Raw genomic sequence first — 14813 nt, 5'->3', positions numbered from 1 at the left:
CTTATAACGAACCTGCTACGACCATCTGATTCTCACTGCTTGTTTCTTTATGTCTTCCACACTCAGAACAGCTGATTACTCTTCCTTCTGACTCCGTGACCTGAGATTACCTTGGAGATGATGGCTGGCTGTATCTGAAAGATGCAGATTATCCTTAAGCTAAATAATTATGGACACTTGGTGGTGTGGACTTTGGGCCTGGGAGTCCAGGATGGGTGCTCCCCTTGTTTCCCAAGGGAGGTGGTGGTTCCTCAGCATTTTTCAAAGCCCGGCCGCCAGTCCCTCTCCTGTGGCTGCTGATGGTGCCAGCAGGCATGGACCGATCCTGCACCGTGGCTCTTCCTGGCAGCACTGGCTCTGGTGCTGGGGTACACGGCCGGGAGGGACTGGCCGGCCCCTTCCTGGCTGTTCCTCAGGTCAGGAAGGGCAGGGCTCTTTCTCTCACTATTTACAGCGTGCTTGACAAATGCAAGTAAATGTGCTGTCAACAAGAGCAAACAGCGTGTAATCGAGGGATGATGGAAACCAGGGCCGGAGCGGTGGTGCAGGGAGGGCTCTGCGGAGGGCTGCCGCGGTGGAGCTGCAGGCGGAGGGGCGGCCGTGCTCCCCCGTGCACTGGCCCCAGTGCCTGGAGCGTGGGGAAGGGTGAGCGTGGGTGACACCTCTTCTGTCCTATGCCCTGCCTCCTCTTCCTCACCCTGGGCACCCTGGTGTGCCCCAGGCACCCACCCTGTTGTGCACCCATGTCCCTCTGCAATCCCTGTTCCCCAACACCTCGCTGCTTTCAGCAACACCCTTTCTTTTTACAGTGGATAATTTCCCATTTGGATGGTGGCCATGTACACCCTTGAGCTGGCACAGCCAAGGGGTCACTGGCGTTGGGGTGGCCGTGATAAGCACTTGGGCTGGGGACAAGTGGGGTGAACCTCTCTCTCTCTGATCCAGCATTCATGGGGTGCTTTACTCAGCAGGAGTATAGTCAGAGTGCGATTGGCTGTTTGATGGGGAAGGAGGGAATTTGCACCTTCTCACTTTGTTTTTGGCCCAAAGTCCTTCCATTTTGGGCTGGGAACCTGCAGCCCCATCTGTACCAGCTCTGCTCCAGAGGGTCCTGCTCACCTGCTGCTGTGGGCCAGACCAGGAAGGGCATGGCCAAGGGTGCAGGAAACCTGGAGCTTCATTAAAGCCTGCTTTCCTTCCATGATGCCAATGTGAGAGGCTGGGCAGGGCTAAGCACATCACAACAACACCTAAAGGGCCAGCCTGACCCTGACCGCACACCCTCCCAGCACCTCGCTTGTGTCATGGTGCTCAAACAGAGGAGAAAACCTTGAGGTTTATTCGGCCCCAATAAGGGTTAAAGCATCAGCTGGCAGTACTTATGAGCCAGGTTACAAAAGTAAAGCAAATAAGTGTTGTTCCATGACAGTGAGCACAGCCTGGCTCTCACCCTGGGCTGGAAAAACTTGTTACTGAGGTCAGCTAAAGGCTGCTTCAGCAACGCCATGAATCTGGGAGGCTGTGGGACTGGAGACGCTGTCCCTCTGTGAGTCAGGCTTCAGTTCAGCTCCGTCCACTTAAATATCTGGATGAAACTGTTGCTGCCAGAGGTCTCCAAGCCATCAGAATGGGACCCTTGAATCCACAATCATGACCTTGATGCATGGTGGCACATGGATCTCATGCTCAGCACCTGACAGGCCAAGAGGAGGACAATGTGTTGACTTTAATTCAGCTGGGACAAGAGCTGAAGAGATAGCAGCGGGTGTGAAGCAGGCTGCAAACATAAAAGAAGTAGATGCAGTTTGAGCTACTGTGGAGTGATTCATCCTGAGACATATTCTTGTTGGGTTTGTAGCCCTCTTTCATGGGAACAAGACCCAAATGCAATCAGGGCATCAAAGGCTATATGGGGGGATTTTACAGCTCCCTGTGAGGCTTCAAAGCATGTCTCAAGTGTCCAGCTCAAACAGTAGCCTGACTGTTTATTCCCTGCAGTGCAGGTGGGTTTGGATGAGTGCTGAGGGGTCCTGGGGCTGATCTTTCACCTCATCATTCCCTTCTTGAACATCAGTTGGCTTGCAGTCCTAAGCACAGAGACACAGCACAAAGTCCAGGGAGGCTAGGATTTGCATGGGGCTGGATGGGATGCCTGGTTGGGGTACTGGGCTTTTTAGCATCTCCCCCAGCACCAAGCCCTGGCTCCATCGAGCTCAGTTTCCAGCCCTGCTGGCTCTTGGTGCTGGCCCAGGTGTCATGGAGGTGCTGGGGGCTGCCAGCCCAGGACAGCCGGTCTCTTGGCCCCAGTGCTGCTGGCTTATGGGCTCCCAAGGCACATGTGCGCTGGGAGTGAGCGGGGAGGGATGATGGAGCAGATGGGCCAACTGAGAGCCACAGCTCCAGCTTTATTTGTTCGTTTGCTTAGCTGGACTCCAAAGCCATTAGGAAAGCAGACCTCTTCCCTCCGGCAAACACCAGCTCCTGTTTCTCTGGTGCTGTGCGATGTTCCCCCGACCACGTCCAGCGGCACCAATGATCCTTCCCGTGTCCCCCCCCCCGAGCAGGAAGGCACAGTGGTGTAGCAGGAGCGTGAGTAGCCGCCGACACTTTCATCACAGCCAGAAGCATTTTTAAGCCCTTGAAGGTCTGTTTCTCATGAATCCCCAGAAGGGCTGGTAAGAGCGAGTGTGCTGGCAGGAGCGGTGCCAGCAGCAGGGGAGGGGAAGGCGGGGTTGAGCAGTGTTGAGATCATTTGCACAGAGTGGTCAAAGGCACAGAGTAAGTGGTTTAAGCCAGCGCTCTTGTGCTTTAATGAAGGCACTGGAAGTGCTTTGGCACAGTGCTGCCTGTGCCAGGCAGGGCTGGCAGTATCCACTCAGCTGGAGTGGTCCTTTCCTCTGCCCAAATGACTCCTGCTTTGGGTAGTTGCTGACGCTTTTCCCTTTGAGCGTGGCGGGGGGCTGTGAGCGTGTGGTTGGGCAGACTCTGAAGCCAAGTTCAAGTAACTCCTTGCAAAAGTTACTTGAACGCTGATACCTTTGGAAAGCCAAAGGACGTGTCCGAAATGCCAGGGGGGTCTGGGTGGTGATGCCCAGAGTGGTGTGGGATTGGGAGGCATGGCTTCATCCTGCCCCCGCAGGGTCCCCTGGTCTTCCGTGAGGCTTGTCATCCTGCCCTGTAACCTTCCTGATGGAGTGGCAGGGCAAGGCTTGACAGCACGATTGTAGGAGGGTTGCGTTTGGCTTTGGAGGCACCAGTGTTGGTTTTGGTACCATTTGGGATTCCTCTGCTCTGTGTGTGGCTCTGGCCACGGCCCTGTTGGTGCCAGTTGGAGGCAGAGCTGCTCTGCCAGGTCCTCTTCTCTCAGTGGCTGTTTCCGTACCATGATCTGTGCTGGCAGCAGCAACGGCTTCCAGCGCTGATCACATTGTCCTGTTGTAAGTGATGTTGGGATGAGTCCTTCACAATGGCTCTGCAGTGGCTGAATGCATCAGCTCTGGCTCCTGCTGTCACTTCCCTCATCCTGCACAGGGGACAATGCTCTGCTCCTGCAGATAATGCTGCAGAGAGATTCCCCTGCTGATCAGTGCTGTGTCACCCCAGGCAGGGAAAGGATGCTGAGGGTTGTGGGCTGAATGCCAATGACAGGATCCGTTCCTTCCTCCCCCTTTCCCACCACTCTGCTTTTTTACTGCCAGGGATATTTATGACCCCGATGTCATTTCACTAGCCTCCAGCAGTGGGTCCCACCGTGCTCACCCTGTGGAGGCAGGTTACCTGGGTTGATGAGGCTGCAGGCAGTAGCTGGTGCCCAGCTTGGGCAAACTGGAGCTGTATTGCCAAAACGATGGACACAGTGCAGTGGGTGTGTGCAGGTTTGCATGGTGGCTGGGTTCGTTCCTGGCTGAGAGGGGCCAGGGACCCCGGGCTGGGGGTGCTCTGAGTCTCAGGGGCAGCTGGGCACCGCCAATGTGGTGACAACCCTGGGCTGTGTGCCCATGTCCCACAGACCTGCAGCCAGCCAGGTGGCCTCATGGAGCGATCAGGCACAAAACCCGCTGGGTCCAGCTCCCTTCGCCAGCGCAGGCAGGATAGGTGCTGACCACATCTGCCGGGGTGGCCATGCCATGTTGCTGCTGTTGGTGACAGCATCATGAGGCTGAGCTCAGCTTTGTGTCCAGTGAGACCGGGTGAGGGAGCTTTTACATTTCCTGTACCACTACAAAGCTGTGGCTACCTGCAAGGAATAGGAGGCAGTACATTTCCTGTGCTCCATTCCGGGAGCATCCATGAACCTGCAGCTGGCTGGGAGCAGGGGGACATGTGTGTGCCCGAAGTCCATGCTGGAGGAAAGCTGAGCACAGCTTGTCACTGTGGCAGTGAGGACCCATCAGCAAACGGTGGCCATGGTGCAGATAACCACCGGCAAATGACTGTGACAGCGGCTGTGCACACACACACCACTGTGCTCTCTCTCTGTAGCCATCAGGGCAACTTGCCTGTCTTGGTCAATAAAGTGTAATACCAGGAGGAGAAATGTCCAGCCAAGGCAGTCGGATCCCCAGGCTGGTGTGAAGGGACAGATGGTCATGCATCGGCTGTCCCCTGGATGGAGACTGTACACCCTCCTACATGCTTTTTCTCCCTGTCCCTGCCCATTTGGGTAGAGCTGCTTGTAGGGGATTGCAGCGTGGAGGGCAAAGCACCACACTACAGAGCAGCTCCCACTTCAGAACTGTCCCTTTTCCATAGAAAGTAGTTTAGGAAAAAAACCAACTGCGAACCTGCAGCAGAGTTTCATTTAGCAGGAAGCACTGGAATCAGTCTGCTTCTTAGTGTCTCTCAGGGGCAGGACAGGGCAGGAGAAGGGGAGCTGCAAAAGTGGATGTGGTGGGTTTCAGGGTGATACATAGCTCTTCCTCAAGGCAGAGCAGTTGTCCACTTTTATCAGCAGGTAATAGTACCTCCAGGGATTGCTAGCAGAGCTGTAAATAGCACCAGGGGCATGAGGGAGCCGTGTCTGGGAGAGGCTGGGGCGGCTTCAGCTGCCGCTTGACATGGACATTAATAACTGCAGAGGCAGAGCCAAGCACTGCGCTAGCATCTGCTGAGCCGCGGCTGCGGGCACATGTTGGGGCCGGCGCCGCCGGAGGGAGATGCCACTCGCTCGGCCCGTGCAGCTGGGATGCAACTGAGAGCCCAGATTTGGTAGGTTTTACTTTCAAAGATTGCAACCTGGGGGCTGTACCCTTTGCTGGGCAGGATCCGGCCGCAGGTCGAGGAAGCAGCACAGCACCGTCGGGAGTGCTGATGTCCTTTTATTTAGATCAAAGACATCTGCTCTGCTCTCCGCGTTGGTCCCCCTGCACTCCTGCACTGGGCTGGTCCCTGCTGTGTCTTGGGGAACCTGTGGCTCCTGCCCGGCTTCATTTGCCACTAGGCTGGGCTTGAAGGGTTTGTAATGAGCAGCATCTGGGAATAGCAAAGAGGTGTTTGTAGTGATGGGGACTTCTTGAGGTTCCCTTGCAAATTTGGGCTGTGTGTGGCTGTGCCATCTGCATTTGCTGGCTCTCGTTGCGGGAGCGGCATTGCAGTGGGCTGACAACGTGGGCTTTCTGCTCCAGGACTTTTACAGCCTTTTGGATACCCTCCGTTTACTGGCACTGGGGACCAAACAGCATATTCAGCCCTTGCCACTGAAATCAGATCAGTCTGCATGCTCATACCCTTGGCAGGGATGGAGGGCACTGGGCAGGGGACAGGTTGGGGTCCAGAGCTGGGACTGCCGGGGCAGCTGTGGTTCAGGGCTGGCAGCTCGGTGCTATGGCAGTAGCAAGTCTATGTTAACTCCAGCTGCTTGGCTGAAGTACGTGGCATGGGGAGGTTTTGTCTCAGGTTGTTTGCTGACACCTTGAGTGGGTGGTTGCACTGAAATGCAGGGTCCAAGCTGCGCCTGCAGACCGGGCTCCCTCCTGCATGCCCTCTGCTATGGGCAAGGCTGTTGACCTCGATTAAGCATTGGCTCCTGTTTACCGCTGTGTTGCAGGGAGCAGAGTGGCTCTGGGGAGAGGCGCAGAGTGTGGCCACTGCAGCATCAGGGCTGGGCGATACCCTGGTCAGGCCCCGTTTGCAGATCAATCAATTGGGGATGACAGTAATGGAGTAATGGGATTAGCGCAGGCTGCTGGCACGGGATCATTTCCTCCCGCGGAGGAGGACTTCTTCTTCCAGGGCTCTGAGTCGTTTCAAGCCCAGGATTTTTTGGGTGGTATGAACATTCACACCTTCACAGGTGTCTTGTTGGACGCATATATTCACCCTCACTGCCTTGCCCCAGTGCGCTGTTGGATCCTGCTGCTTGGGTTTATACATCTGTTCTTGCTTTTGCTGTTACAGTAATTGCTCTGTATCAATTATTCATTGATTCAGTAATGAAGCAAGGAATGGGTAGAAAACCCTGCTGTGCAATGAGCCCTGGGCTCTGGCTGGCCCCACAGAGCTGCCGTGGCTCAAGGAGGACAAGGAGTGGAGCTGCTCAGGGGATGCTCCTTGTGAGCACTTTCAAAATGACTCCCATGAAAATTTTCTCAAATTTCAGTAGTTCTGTTTTGCATTTCTGGCTTTGGTTTCTTCTTTTCAGCCCTGTGGTGTGTAATAGATACCGCTCCTGTTAGCCATGTACTTACCTGGTTCTTAGTGGTCACTTTTTAAGTCTCGCGGTGCTCATCATCAATGGTTTTGGTAGCGCTTCACAGGGCCAGTTAGAAGTTTCTAATCTGATGGATCTGGCCACAGTTTGTCCCATGCTAAGAACTGAAATTGTAACTTTTTCTTCCACTTTAGGAAAAACATACTTCAGAAATGTTGATGTTTCCCTGGGTGATGTCGATGCTGTTTTCCCTGCATCCCATCTGCCCTGGGGAGGGATGTTACCTCTGCACAGGGAGCACACTGCCAGTAGCGAAGCTGGCTGCGTCCTCCCCAGAATCCCCCTGGAGAGGGACTTGGTCTCATTCCCATGGAGTTAAATGCTTCTGAGGACAGGTGAGGCACCTTTGAGCAAAGGTAGATTTAAGGGCAGCAGGAGCCAGAGAGGTTCCTCCATGGGATGCATAGAGGATGGGGCTGCCATAGTCTGGGGACAGCTCATAAGAGCAACTCTTCTAGCAGTATCTTAGGAGGTCCATTAGCTCCTCCTGGGGTGAGCGCACAGTCAGAGCAGCGCGTCTTTCACTCTCCCACTCATCTCAATGTCCAATAGTCTGTTATTTGCAGGGACTTCCCTGCTTTTCCCAGTCCCTGCTTTTGGCTGAGGAGCTGCCTGGGTGCAGGGCTGTTCTCTTAGGCATGTTTAGCCTCCTCTTTCCCAGTATTACCGCAAGAGAAAGATGTGCATTGCAAAACCTAAGCATCCATATCAGGAGGTAGGAAAGGCTGAATTCAATTTTCTTGTGTCCAGGTGTTATTTGAGGCACAGTTGCTCTTTGACTGTGAGGAGCAGAGGTTTTGAAATAAGAAACAGAGCGTCAAAAAAATCCCTGACTTCCTAGAACTGGGGATTTAAGGGAATGCCACATATTGCAGCACTTCTGGCAGTGTGAGAGCTGGCAGCACCAGGGGAAGGCCAGTGCAGGCTTCAGCTCACAGCTGTGCCACCTCTGTGGCTGGTGTTTTCCCAGCTGGAATTCCCGGCTGTGGGCCACCAGAAAGGGCATGTTATTTAAAGAAATGCTGGAGAAGTCAGGGCTGCACTGACAAACCCACATCTGTTTGTCAAAATTTGCTCTACTGGCAAACTAGAACAGTTTTAGTTTCTAGCAGCAACTAGAAAAAAACTGATCAAATTACAGACTGAAGAGCAGAGGGTTTGCAGTACTTCTCCCCTGTCTTGGTTTCAAGAAAACTTTTGAATCAGTGAGTGATGCCCAAAGGCAGAGGGAGTCCAGGCAGCAGGTTACAGGTGCAGAGACTGAGGATGCTGGAGCAGGCGGGGCAATGTTGTTTGGCTTTTTTGGGTTGTGTTGAGGCTTGTTCAATGGGGAAATCGATATTAGGGACTTTACTGCTGTTGCTCTGATCTCAGACCTATCATCCTCCTTCCCTAAAACTACCCCTCATAGTCATCTTGGGGCTTGGAGACAACTCTTTCTTCTACTTTCTCTTCCCCTTCTTGGGACATGCTGCCTTGGCCACTTAGTCTGAGATAGAAACCAAAACAGTGAAGTGTGAGGTCCTCCAGGGAGGATATAGTAAAGCCTCTAGGCCTTCCCAGCTTGGGACAGGGAAATCCAGATGTTGAGAATGGGAAGACCAACATGTTGAGGGCAGGGGGACCCAGATGTTGAGGATGGGAAGATGCAGTTGCTGAGAACAGGGAAACCCGCATATTGAGGATAGGGACACCCAGATGTTGAGAGCAGTGAGACCAAGATGTTGAGGCTGGAGAGATCCAGATGTTGGCTGCTGGCTCCTGAGTGACTGCTGCTGGCCAGGAAGAGGGACCCATGCTGCAGCAAGACGATGGGATGTTTTGGATGAGTCGTTGAGGTGGAAGGACATCACCTCCCTGCTCAGACAGCATCAGCACTGCCTCCATCTGCTGCCTCCTCCAGCAGCCCCTTGGCCATGACAATGGTGAGGAGGAAACCTGGTCACATCCCTGCCATTGCTGGCCCAAATCAGCTTTGCGCAGCAGGGTGGTCCTTGGCTTCGTGCTGATGAAGTCCCTGGTGTCTCCAGCCACGGTCAGGCTTGTTGGCTGGCTGTGATGGCATTACTGCCGCTTTTCTTCCCTCTCTTTCCCCCACTATCAGGTGACGTTGAGCAGAGCTCAGCCATGGCCCTTTCTGTGAGGACGGGATTTCACAGCCCCAGTGATGCTTTCAACTCGAGATGGAAACCTCGCTCGGTAGTGAGGCTCCTGCTTATACCCTCCATGCCACTGAAGAGCAGAAGAGTCTCTGATTGAATTAGCGCAGGGATTTAATTTAATCCCCAAATATCTCTCATTTTAAAGGACCCTGTTCATTTCCTTCTAGGGCCTTATCTAATGCGGGCAACCAGCAATATTAAGCAGAAGGACTGGACAGACAGGAAGCTGTTGGGGAGGGGGAGGGTTTTGCTGGGAGCAAATTGACGGCTGCGTGGGTTTTTCCTCTAATTATTTCATGAAATAATGATGACAGTGATTGCAATACAAATAAGACATAAGCAGCATAATTAAAACACATGCTGGTGCAAATAGCATCCTTGCACAGCAAGTTTGGAAGCACTCCCTTTTTACAAGAAATTACCATGGGGGGAGTGAAACAGCCACAAGGATGGGGTAAACTGAGCATTTGCGCCTCTGTCGTGGTTTAACCCCAGCCAGCAACTAAGCACCACGCAGCCGCTTACTCACTCCCCCCCACCTAGTGGGATGGGGGAGAAAATCGGGAAAAGAAGCAAAACCCGTGGATTGAGATAAGAACAGTTTAATAGAACAGAAAAGAAGAAACTAATAATGATAATGATAACACTAATAAAATGACAACAGCAATAATAAAAGGATTGGAATGTACAAATGATGCGCAGTGCAATTGCTCACCACCCGCCGATCGACACAGGCGATTCCCTGCCCCCACTCCCCAGTTCCTATACTAAATGGGATGTCACACGGTATGGAATACACCGTTGGCCAGTTTGGGTCAGCTGCCCTGGCTCTGTCCTGTGCCAACTTCTTGTGCCCCTCCAGCTTTCTCGCTGGCTGGGCTTGAGAAGCTGGAAAATCCTTGACTTTAGTCTAAACACTACTTAGCAACAACTGAAAACATCAGTGTTACCAACATTCTTTGCATACTGAACTCAAAACATAGCACCGTACCAGGTACTAGGAAGACAGTTAATTCTATCCCAGCTGAAACCAGGACAACCTCCCACCAAATCCAGCTGTTTTGGGGATGGGGCAGATGTCACAGATGGGACCGAGGACATGATGGTCTCTGAATTTTAGTTCAGACTCACTGGGGCAGTTCAGGTGATGCTAAATTGCTGCCTGTGGTGAGTCAGGCTGAAAGGGGACAGAGCGGGTCCTTTCCATGCTCATTGCTGTAGAGAGGGCCCTTTTGGCATGACAAAAAAGGACAAGGCACAGGTGGACATGGGTGAGCTCCTCTGTGTGCTGCCCAGGAGGAGGCTGGCTGCGGCACTGAACTCAAGCACCTTTTTGGAAATCTGGCCTGCTTTTTGGACCCATTAGCTCTGACAGGTGCCTGAGGATGCTGCTGGGTGCTGTGCGGTCTCTGCGCCATCCCTGCTATGCAGAGCAGATGGTGCTGAAGCTGGGGCTTAAACACCTCCAGGGTATTTCCTGGGGATGACAGCAGCTTTTGCAGCCCAACATCTGCATACAGCTCCCTGGTGATATCCAGTGGCAGGTTATAATCCATGTGCACCAGCTCTGCAGGGCGAGGAGGTGTTTAGCAGCAGGTTGGCTGTCTCAGGGGATGGCTTGCAGGGGTCTGCTGTCACAAGCTGGGACCACCATGGGGATACAGCCTCATTCTGCTTCCTGGGTGCCTCTTCCCAATAGGATGTGTGGCTGGATGGGCTGATTCCCAGGGCTGCTGCTCTTTTTGAAGCTGAAGTCAACCTAATTTATACAGGGGTGGTGGCTTTGTTAACTCCAGCTTTCTGGTTACCATTGGGCTTGTGAAAATGCTTGGATCTTAATTGGGGATACAGTGACATTTTTTCTGGGTGATTTGTTACCTGGGGCTGGTCCTGTATAATAACCCCTGCCCCAGCCTGACAGGGTCTGTATAGGTGGGAATTGCTTCCCGGAGGGAGGATTTTTCTCTGCTTTGGTCTTTCTTCCCTGCTAAGCTGGTTTTGCCCCTTTGGCTTAGCTGGGCTCTGTGCAAAGGGAAAATCACATGGAAGAGAGGACCCAGCTCTGGTGGGGGGAGCTCCTTGCAGGCACCCCCTGTTCATGAAAAGACCTTGGAGGTTTTTTCCCTTAGGCTACTCCTGGCTTTTCCATTTGAAAGGGCAGAGCTTGCTCAGGCCTTTCCCAGCTACAGAGGAAAGCTGGCAAAAAACAGCCCTGAAGCCTTAGAAAAATGAAAGGGACTGGTAGGAGCGGTTGTGGTTTTGCAGGGCCACGTCTGTGCAGGGCACTGTGGGGCAGCCGTGGGAAGCCCCACAGCCAGGGCACTCCGTCAGGGAGGCTGAGCCACTCTTGGCTGTGGCCGGGCAGAGCTTGGGCAATCTGCAGATGAGCAGAGTCCGGTGCTTTCCTTGTGCATGTAATAATGCAGTGCAGGAGGGGCCAGAGCTGCCAGACGAGAGCTGCTGGTTTTCTCTGCTGCCCTGCCAACCTCAGGGAGATCTCTGCAGGGCTGAGCTCCCCCCAGCAGCTCCCAGGGGGATGGTGGAGCCATCAGGGTAAGGATGATGTTACTAGCTCTGCCTCTGCGGTTGAAGCCGAGCCTGTCTGCGCCGGCTGTGCTGCCAGCCTGAGCCACCTGCCACCGGCCCCCCGGTTCCTCCAAACCTGCAGGTGCTGCTGGGTGCTAGATGTGGGAGCTGGGTGGCCCCGTCCCACTCCTGTCCCATAGCCACCAGATCAGCACCAGGACTGGGTGCTGTGAGAGTGATGGGCGACCTGCCACGACATGGGGATGATGCTGTCCCACCCCACCAGAGCACCTTTAGGGCTGTACAAGTTGGTGCCAGCCTTGTGTTTGGGGTGTCAGGAGTGGAAAGGCTCCCCAGGAAGGTGGTCAGCAAGAGATGTGGGGTGATTCTGCCTTCATCCTTCTTTATCTTCTCTCCTGGGCAGATGCTGGAGACGGATGCTGAGAAGCCAGGGCAGATGCACTCAGAGGACGGGAAGGTGGCAGCGGGTGATGCTCCTCTGGCTGCAGAGGCACCAGCTCCGGCTGAGCCCTGGGACGCTCTGGGAGCCACCCAGCGTCCTTTCCTGGTGGAAAAGCAGCCAGGGGCCACCGAGAAGGGAGAGGAGCAGCCCAGCTCCCTGCCAGCCTTCGTCATCCCCGAGCTGCGGCTCGACAGCACCTTCAGCCAGAGTGCGGTGGGCATAGTGGGCAGCACCACGGATGGCGAGGACGAGGAGGAGGATGAGGAGGAGGATGAGGATGAGGAGGATGAGGATGAGGACAGTGACGAGCACTACTTGGAGAGGAATGAAGCGAAGCGCAGCAGCATGATCGAGACATCGGGCTGTCAGCCTGTCTACACGCTGAGTGTACAGAGCTCCCTGCGGCGCCGGACCCACAGCGAGGGCAGCCTGCTGCAGGAGGCCAAGAGCCACTGCTTCACCTCTGACACCACCCTCAACTGCTCGGACAGCCAGGGCACCAAGGGCCACTGGGCCCTGCCTTCCCCCAGGACCCTCAAGAAAGAGCTTGCCAAAAACGGTGGCTCCATCCACCAGCTCACCCTGCTGTTTTCAGGCCACAGGAAGGTATGTGAGCCAGTGCTGGCTCTGTGGGGCAGCTGGCTCTTGCTTGGCTGTGGCGATGGGGGAGTTCCTGGGGTGGGGGTGTGCCAGCATGTGGCCCCTTTCTCTGTGGCCATGGCAAAGCTGGCATCTGAGGGGCTAGGAAGGTCCCTGCCACTGGCAGTCAGCTCTGGGAGATGCTTAGCACCCAGGGGATGTCACCCAGAGCCAGTGTGCTGGTGCTGTGGGTGGGCATCTCCCACCGCTGCATCGAGATCCTGCAAAGTCCCATGTCCTGGAGAGCTGCTGTCTGCTGAGACCAGTGGAGGGAGAGGTGCACCCAGGTGTCTGCACTTGCAAAGAGTGGCTCGCAGTGGTGGGGACAGGAAAAAGCCAGGCTCCAGAAAGCCTCTGATAACAAAGAGTCCCTGGTGTGTTCAGGGATGCCAGGAGCAGTGTGGCTTTCTGCCCTGGCCAGCCTCTTTCAGGGCTTTGACTGTTGTGGAGGGCCTGTCTCAGAAAAATGTTGAGGTCAGCAGTGATTTCTGCCCCTGACACGCAGAAAGGAGAAGCAGCAGAGGGCTGTGCAGCAGGAGCTCTGTATGGGGCTGGTCTGTTCTCACAAGCCCTGCTGTCTGGAGTGCTCCCCGTGCTCCCCAGAGCAGAGCTTGCCTTGGTTGTACTTTTGCAGGAAACAATGTGCCATTGCAAAGGTTGTGCATGAGACGTGCTACTTGCCCTTTTCTTCCCGGGCAAAGCCTCTCTGGGTGCCGGAAAGCAGCTGCCTGCCTTCCTGCAGCGCTGGCCTAGCACCCTGCTCTGCCCGACCAAGCTCATGCCAGCTTGATCTCTGCCACTGGCTGTGGGTACTGCTCTACTCGGGGCTGTATTTCTTAGCTAAGGACCATGCTGCATTGCTCTGGGTCATGTTGCACGGCTCAGGACCTGGTTGCACAGCTCAGGACTATGTCATGCTGCTTGGGGACCACCTTGCAGAGTGCAGGACCACATTGCATCCGTAGCAGCTGGCTCCTTGGCAGGAGTGGCTGGTATGGAGCCCTGCATGCCACCAAGCATGGCAGCATGATGGTGTTAAACCTGTCATGGGGCTAACCCTCTTCTTGCCAGCCTCATGCTGCTTGAAAAGCCACCTCTGATGCTGTTTCCTGGAGCACTTTTTGGGCTCAGAGTCCCTTGCCAGCTGGTGAGAGCCCTTACAAGTCTGACAGGCTGGTCAGATGGGGCTGCTGTGCAAAAGTGGAGGCTGATGTCAGCAATTGTGGGCTGGGGGGTTCAGACCCCTTCCCAGACACTATCAAGAAAGGACAGCTTTGTGGCAGGGACACCCATGCTGCCCATGCAGATGCAAGGGAGGTGGTGGCAGTGTCAGTGCCTGGTGAGAGTGTCCCGCTAGGGCTGCCAGTGACGAGTCTCCTGGAAAGAGGTTTCACAGTGCCGCTGTGTGTGCAGCCTGGGAGCACACAGCTCTGCAGCCAGAGGCTGCTGCAGTGCCGGCCGAGTCTGGGCGGGCTGCATGCTTGCTGCCTGGGGGGAGACCTGGAGAGCGTCCCCCACTCCTGCCCTGGAGAGCCCCCAGCTGTGCTTTCTGGGCTGATCTGGGTGGATGTTTTTCAGTGGAGGTAAACTGAGCTCCTCCTGGTTTAAACTGCTCTGGTGCAGATGAGACCAGGTTTTTTTGGAGCAGGGACGAGGGCAGCCCATGCCAGTGGTGAAGGCAGCGTGGCTGCTGGACCTCCTGGAGCTCCCACTTCCAGCTCTACAGCAGCTCTGTCTAGCTCTGCATGGCCGGTGCCTTAACGACCTGCCCATATACCCTCCTGGGGTACCCCTGCCACCTCCCAGTGCCCTGCCTCTCTGGCTGCCTGAGGAGGGACCGAGGTTGCCTGGGGGCTGCAGTGGGCAGAGGAGCTGGGCATGGTGCTGGGCCACCGTGTGCATGGGGTTTTGGACTACTGCCATCCCCCTGCCCACACTTTGGAGGGACTTTTGTTGGGCTGTGCCTTTTGACTAGTTCGATGAAACCCTCTGAGGTTTCTGGAGCAGGGCGCTGATGTACAGCTCGCCTATGGATCCCCTCCAGTGGCAGCACCAAGCTGCCAAGCAGTGGTGATACCTGCACCTGGTGGCCTTGGCGGCAGGTCCACAGCATCCATCAAGGTATTGGTTTTTTTTCCTCAAGGAACATTTCAGAGGGGCTCATTTTGTTGGCCCTTTTAACGCCATCATGCCCAGTGTGCCTCCCTGCTCCCCTCCTTCCTGCAGTCGGGGCTGGGAGGTGGTTGTTCTAAGAGCATATTGTGGCTGGGAGCACTGGGACTCCTGGGGCAAGCTCTGCTGCTGCCTTTTGTCC

General features: G+C 54.9%; 1 protein-coding gene across 3 annotated transcripts in view; it reads left to right on the top strand.

Moving 5' to 3' along the window:
• RGS3 (regulator of G protein signaling 3) overlaps positions 1-14813 on the top strand; it is a 95785-nt gene that overhangs the window by 73000 nt on the left and 7972 nt on the right. For all 3 annotated transcript variants that reach the window (XM_075055117.1, XM_075055113.1, XM_075055112.1), the window contains one exon: positions 11822-12466. In XM_075055117.1, the coding sequence (XP_074911218.1) occupies positions 11822-12466 (645 nt within the window). The remainder of the gene's footprint in view (positions 1-11821; positions 12467-14813) is intronic.

Source organism: Buteo buteo, chromosome 23 (genome assembly GCF_964188355.1).
Source record: "Buteo buteo chromosome 23, bButBut1.hap1.1, whole genome shotgun sequence".
Taxonomy (NCBI): Eukaryota; Metazoa; Chordata; class Aves; order Accipitriformes; family Accipitridae; genus Buteo; species Buteo buteo.
The sequence above is the reverse complement of the archived record's forward strand: the minus strand, read 5'-3'. Positions and strand labels throughout refer to the sequence as shown.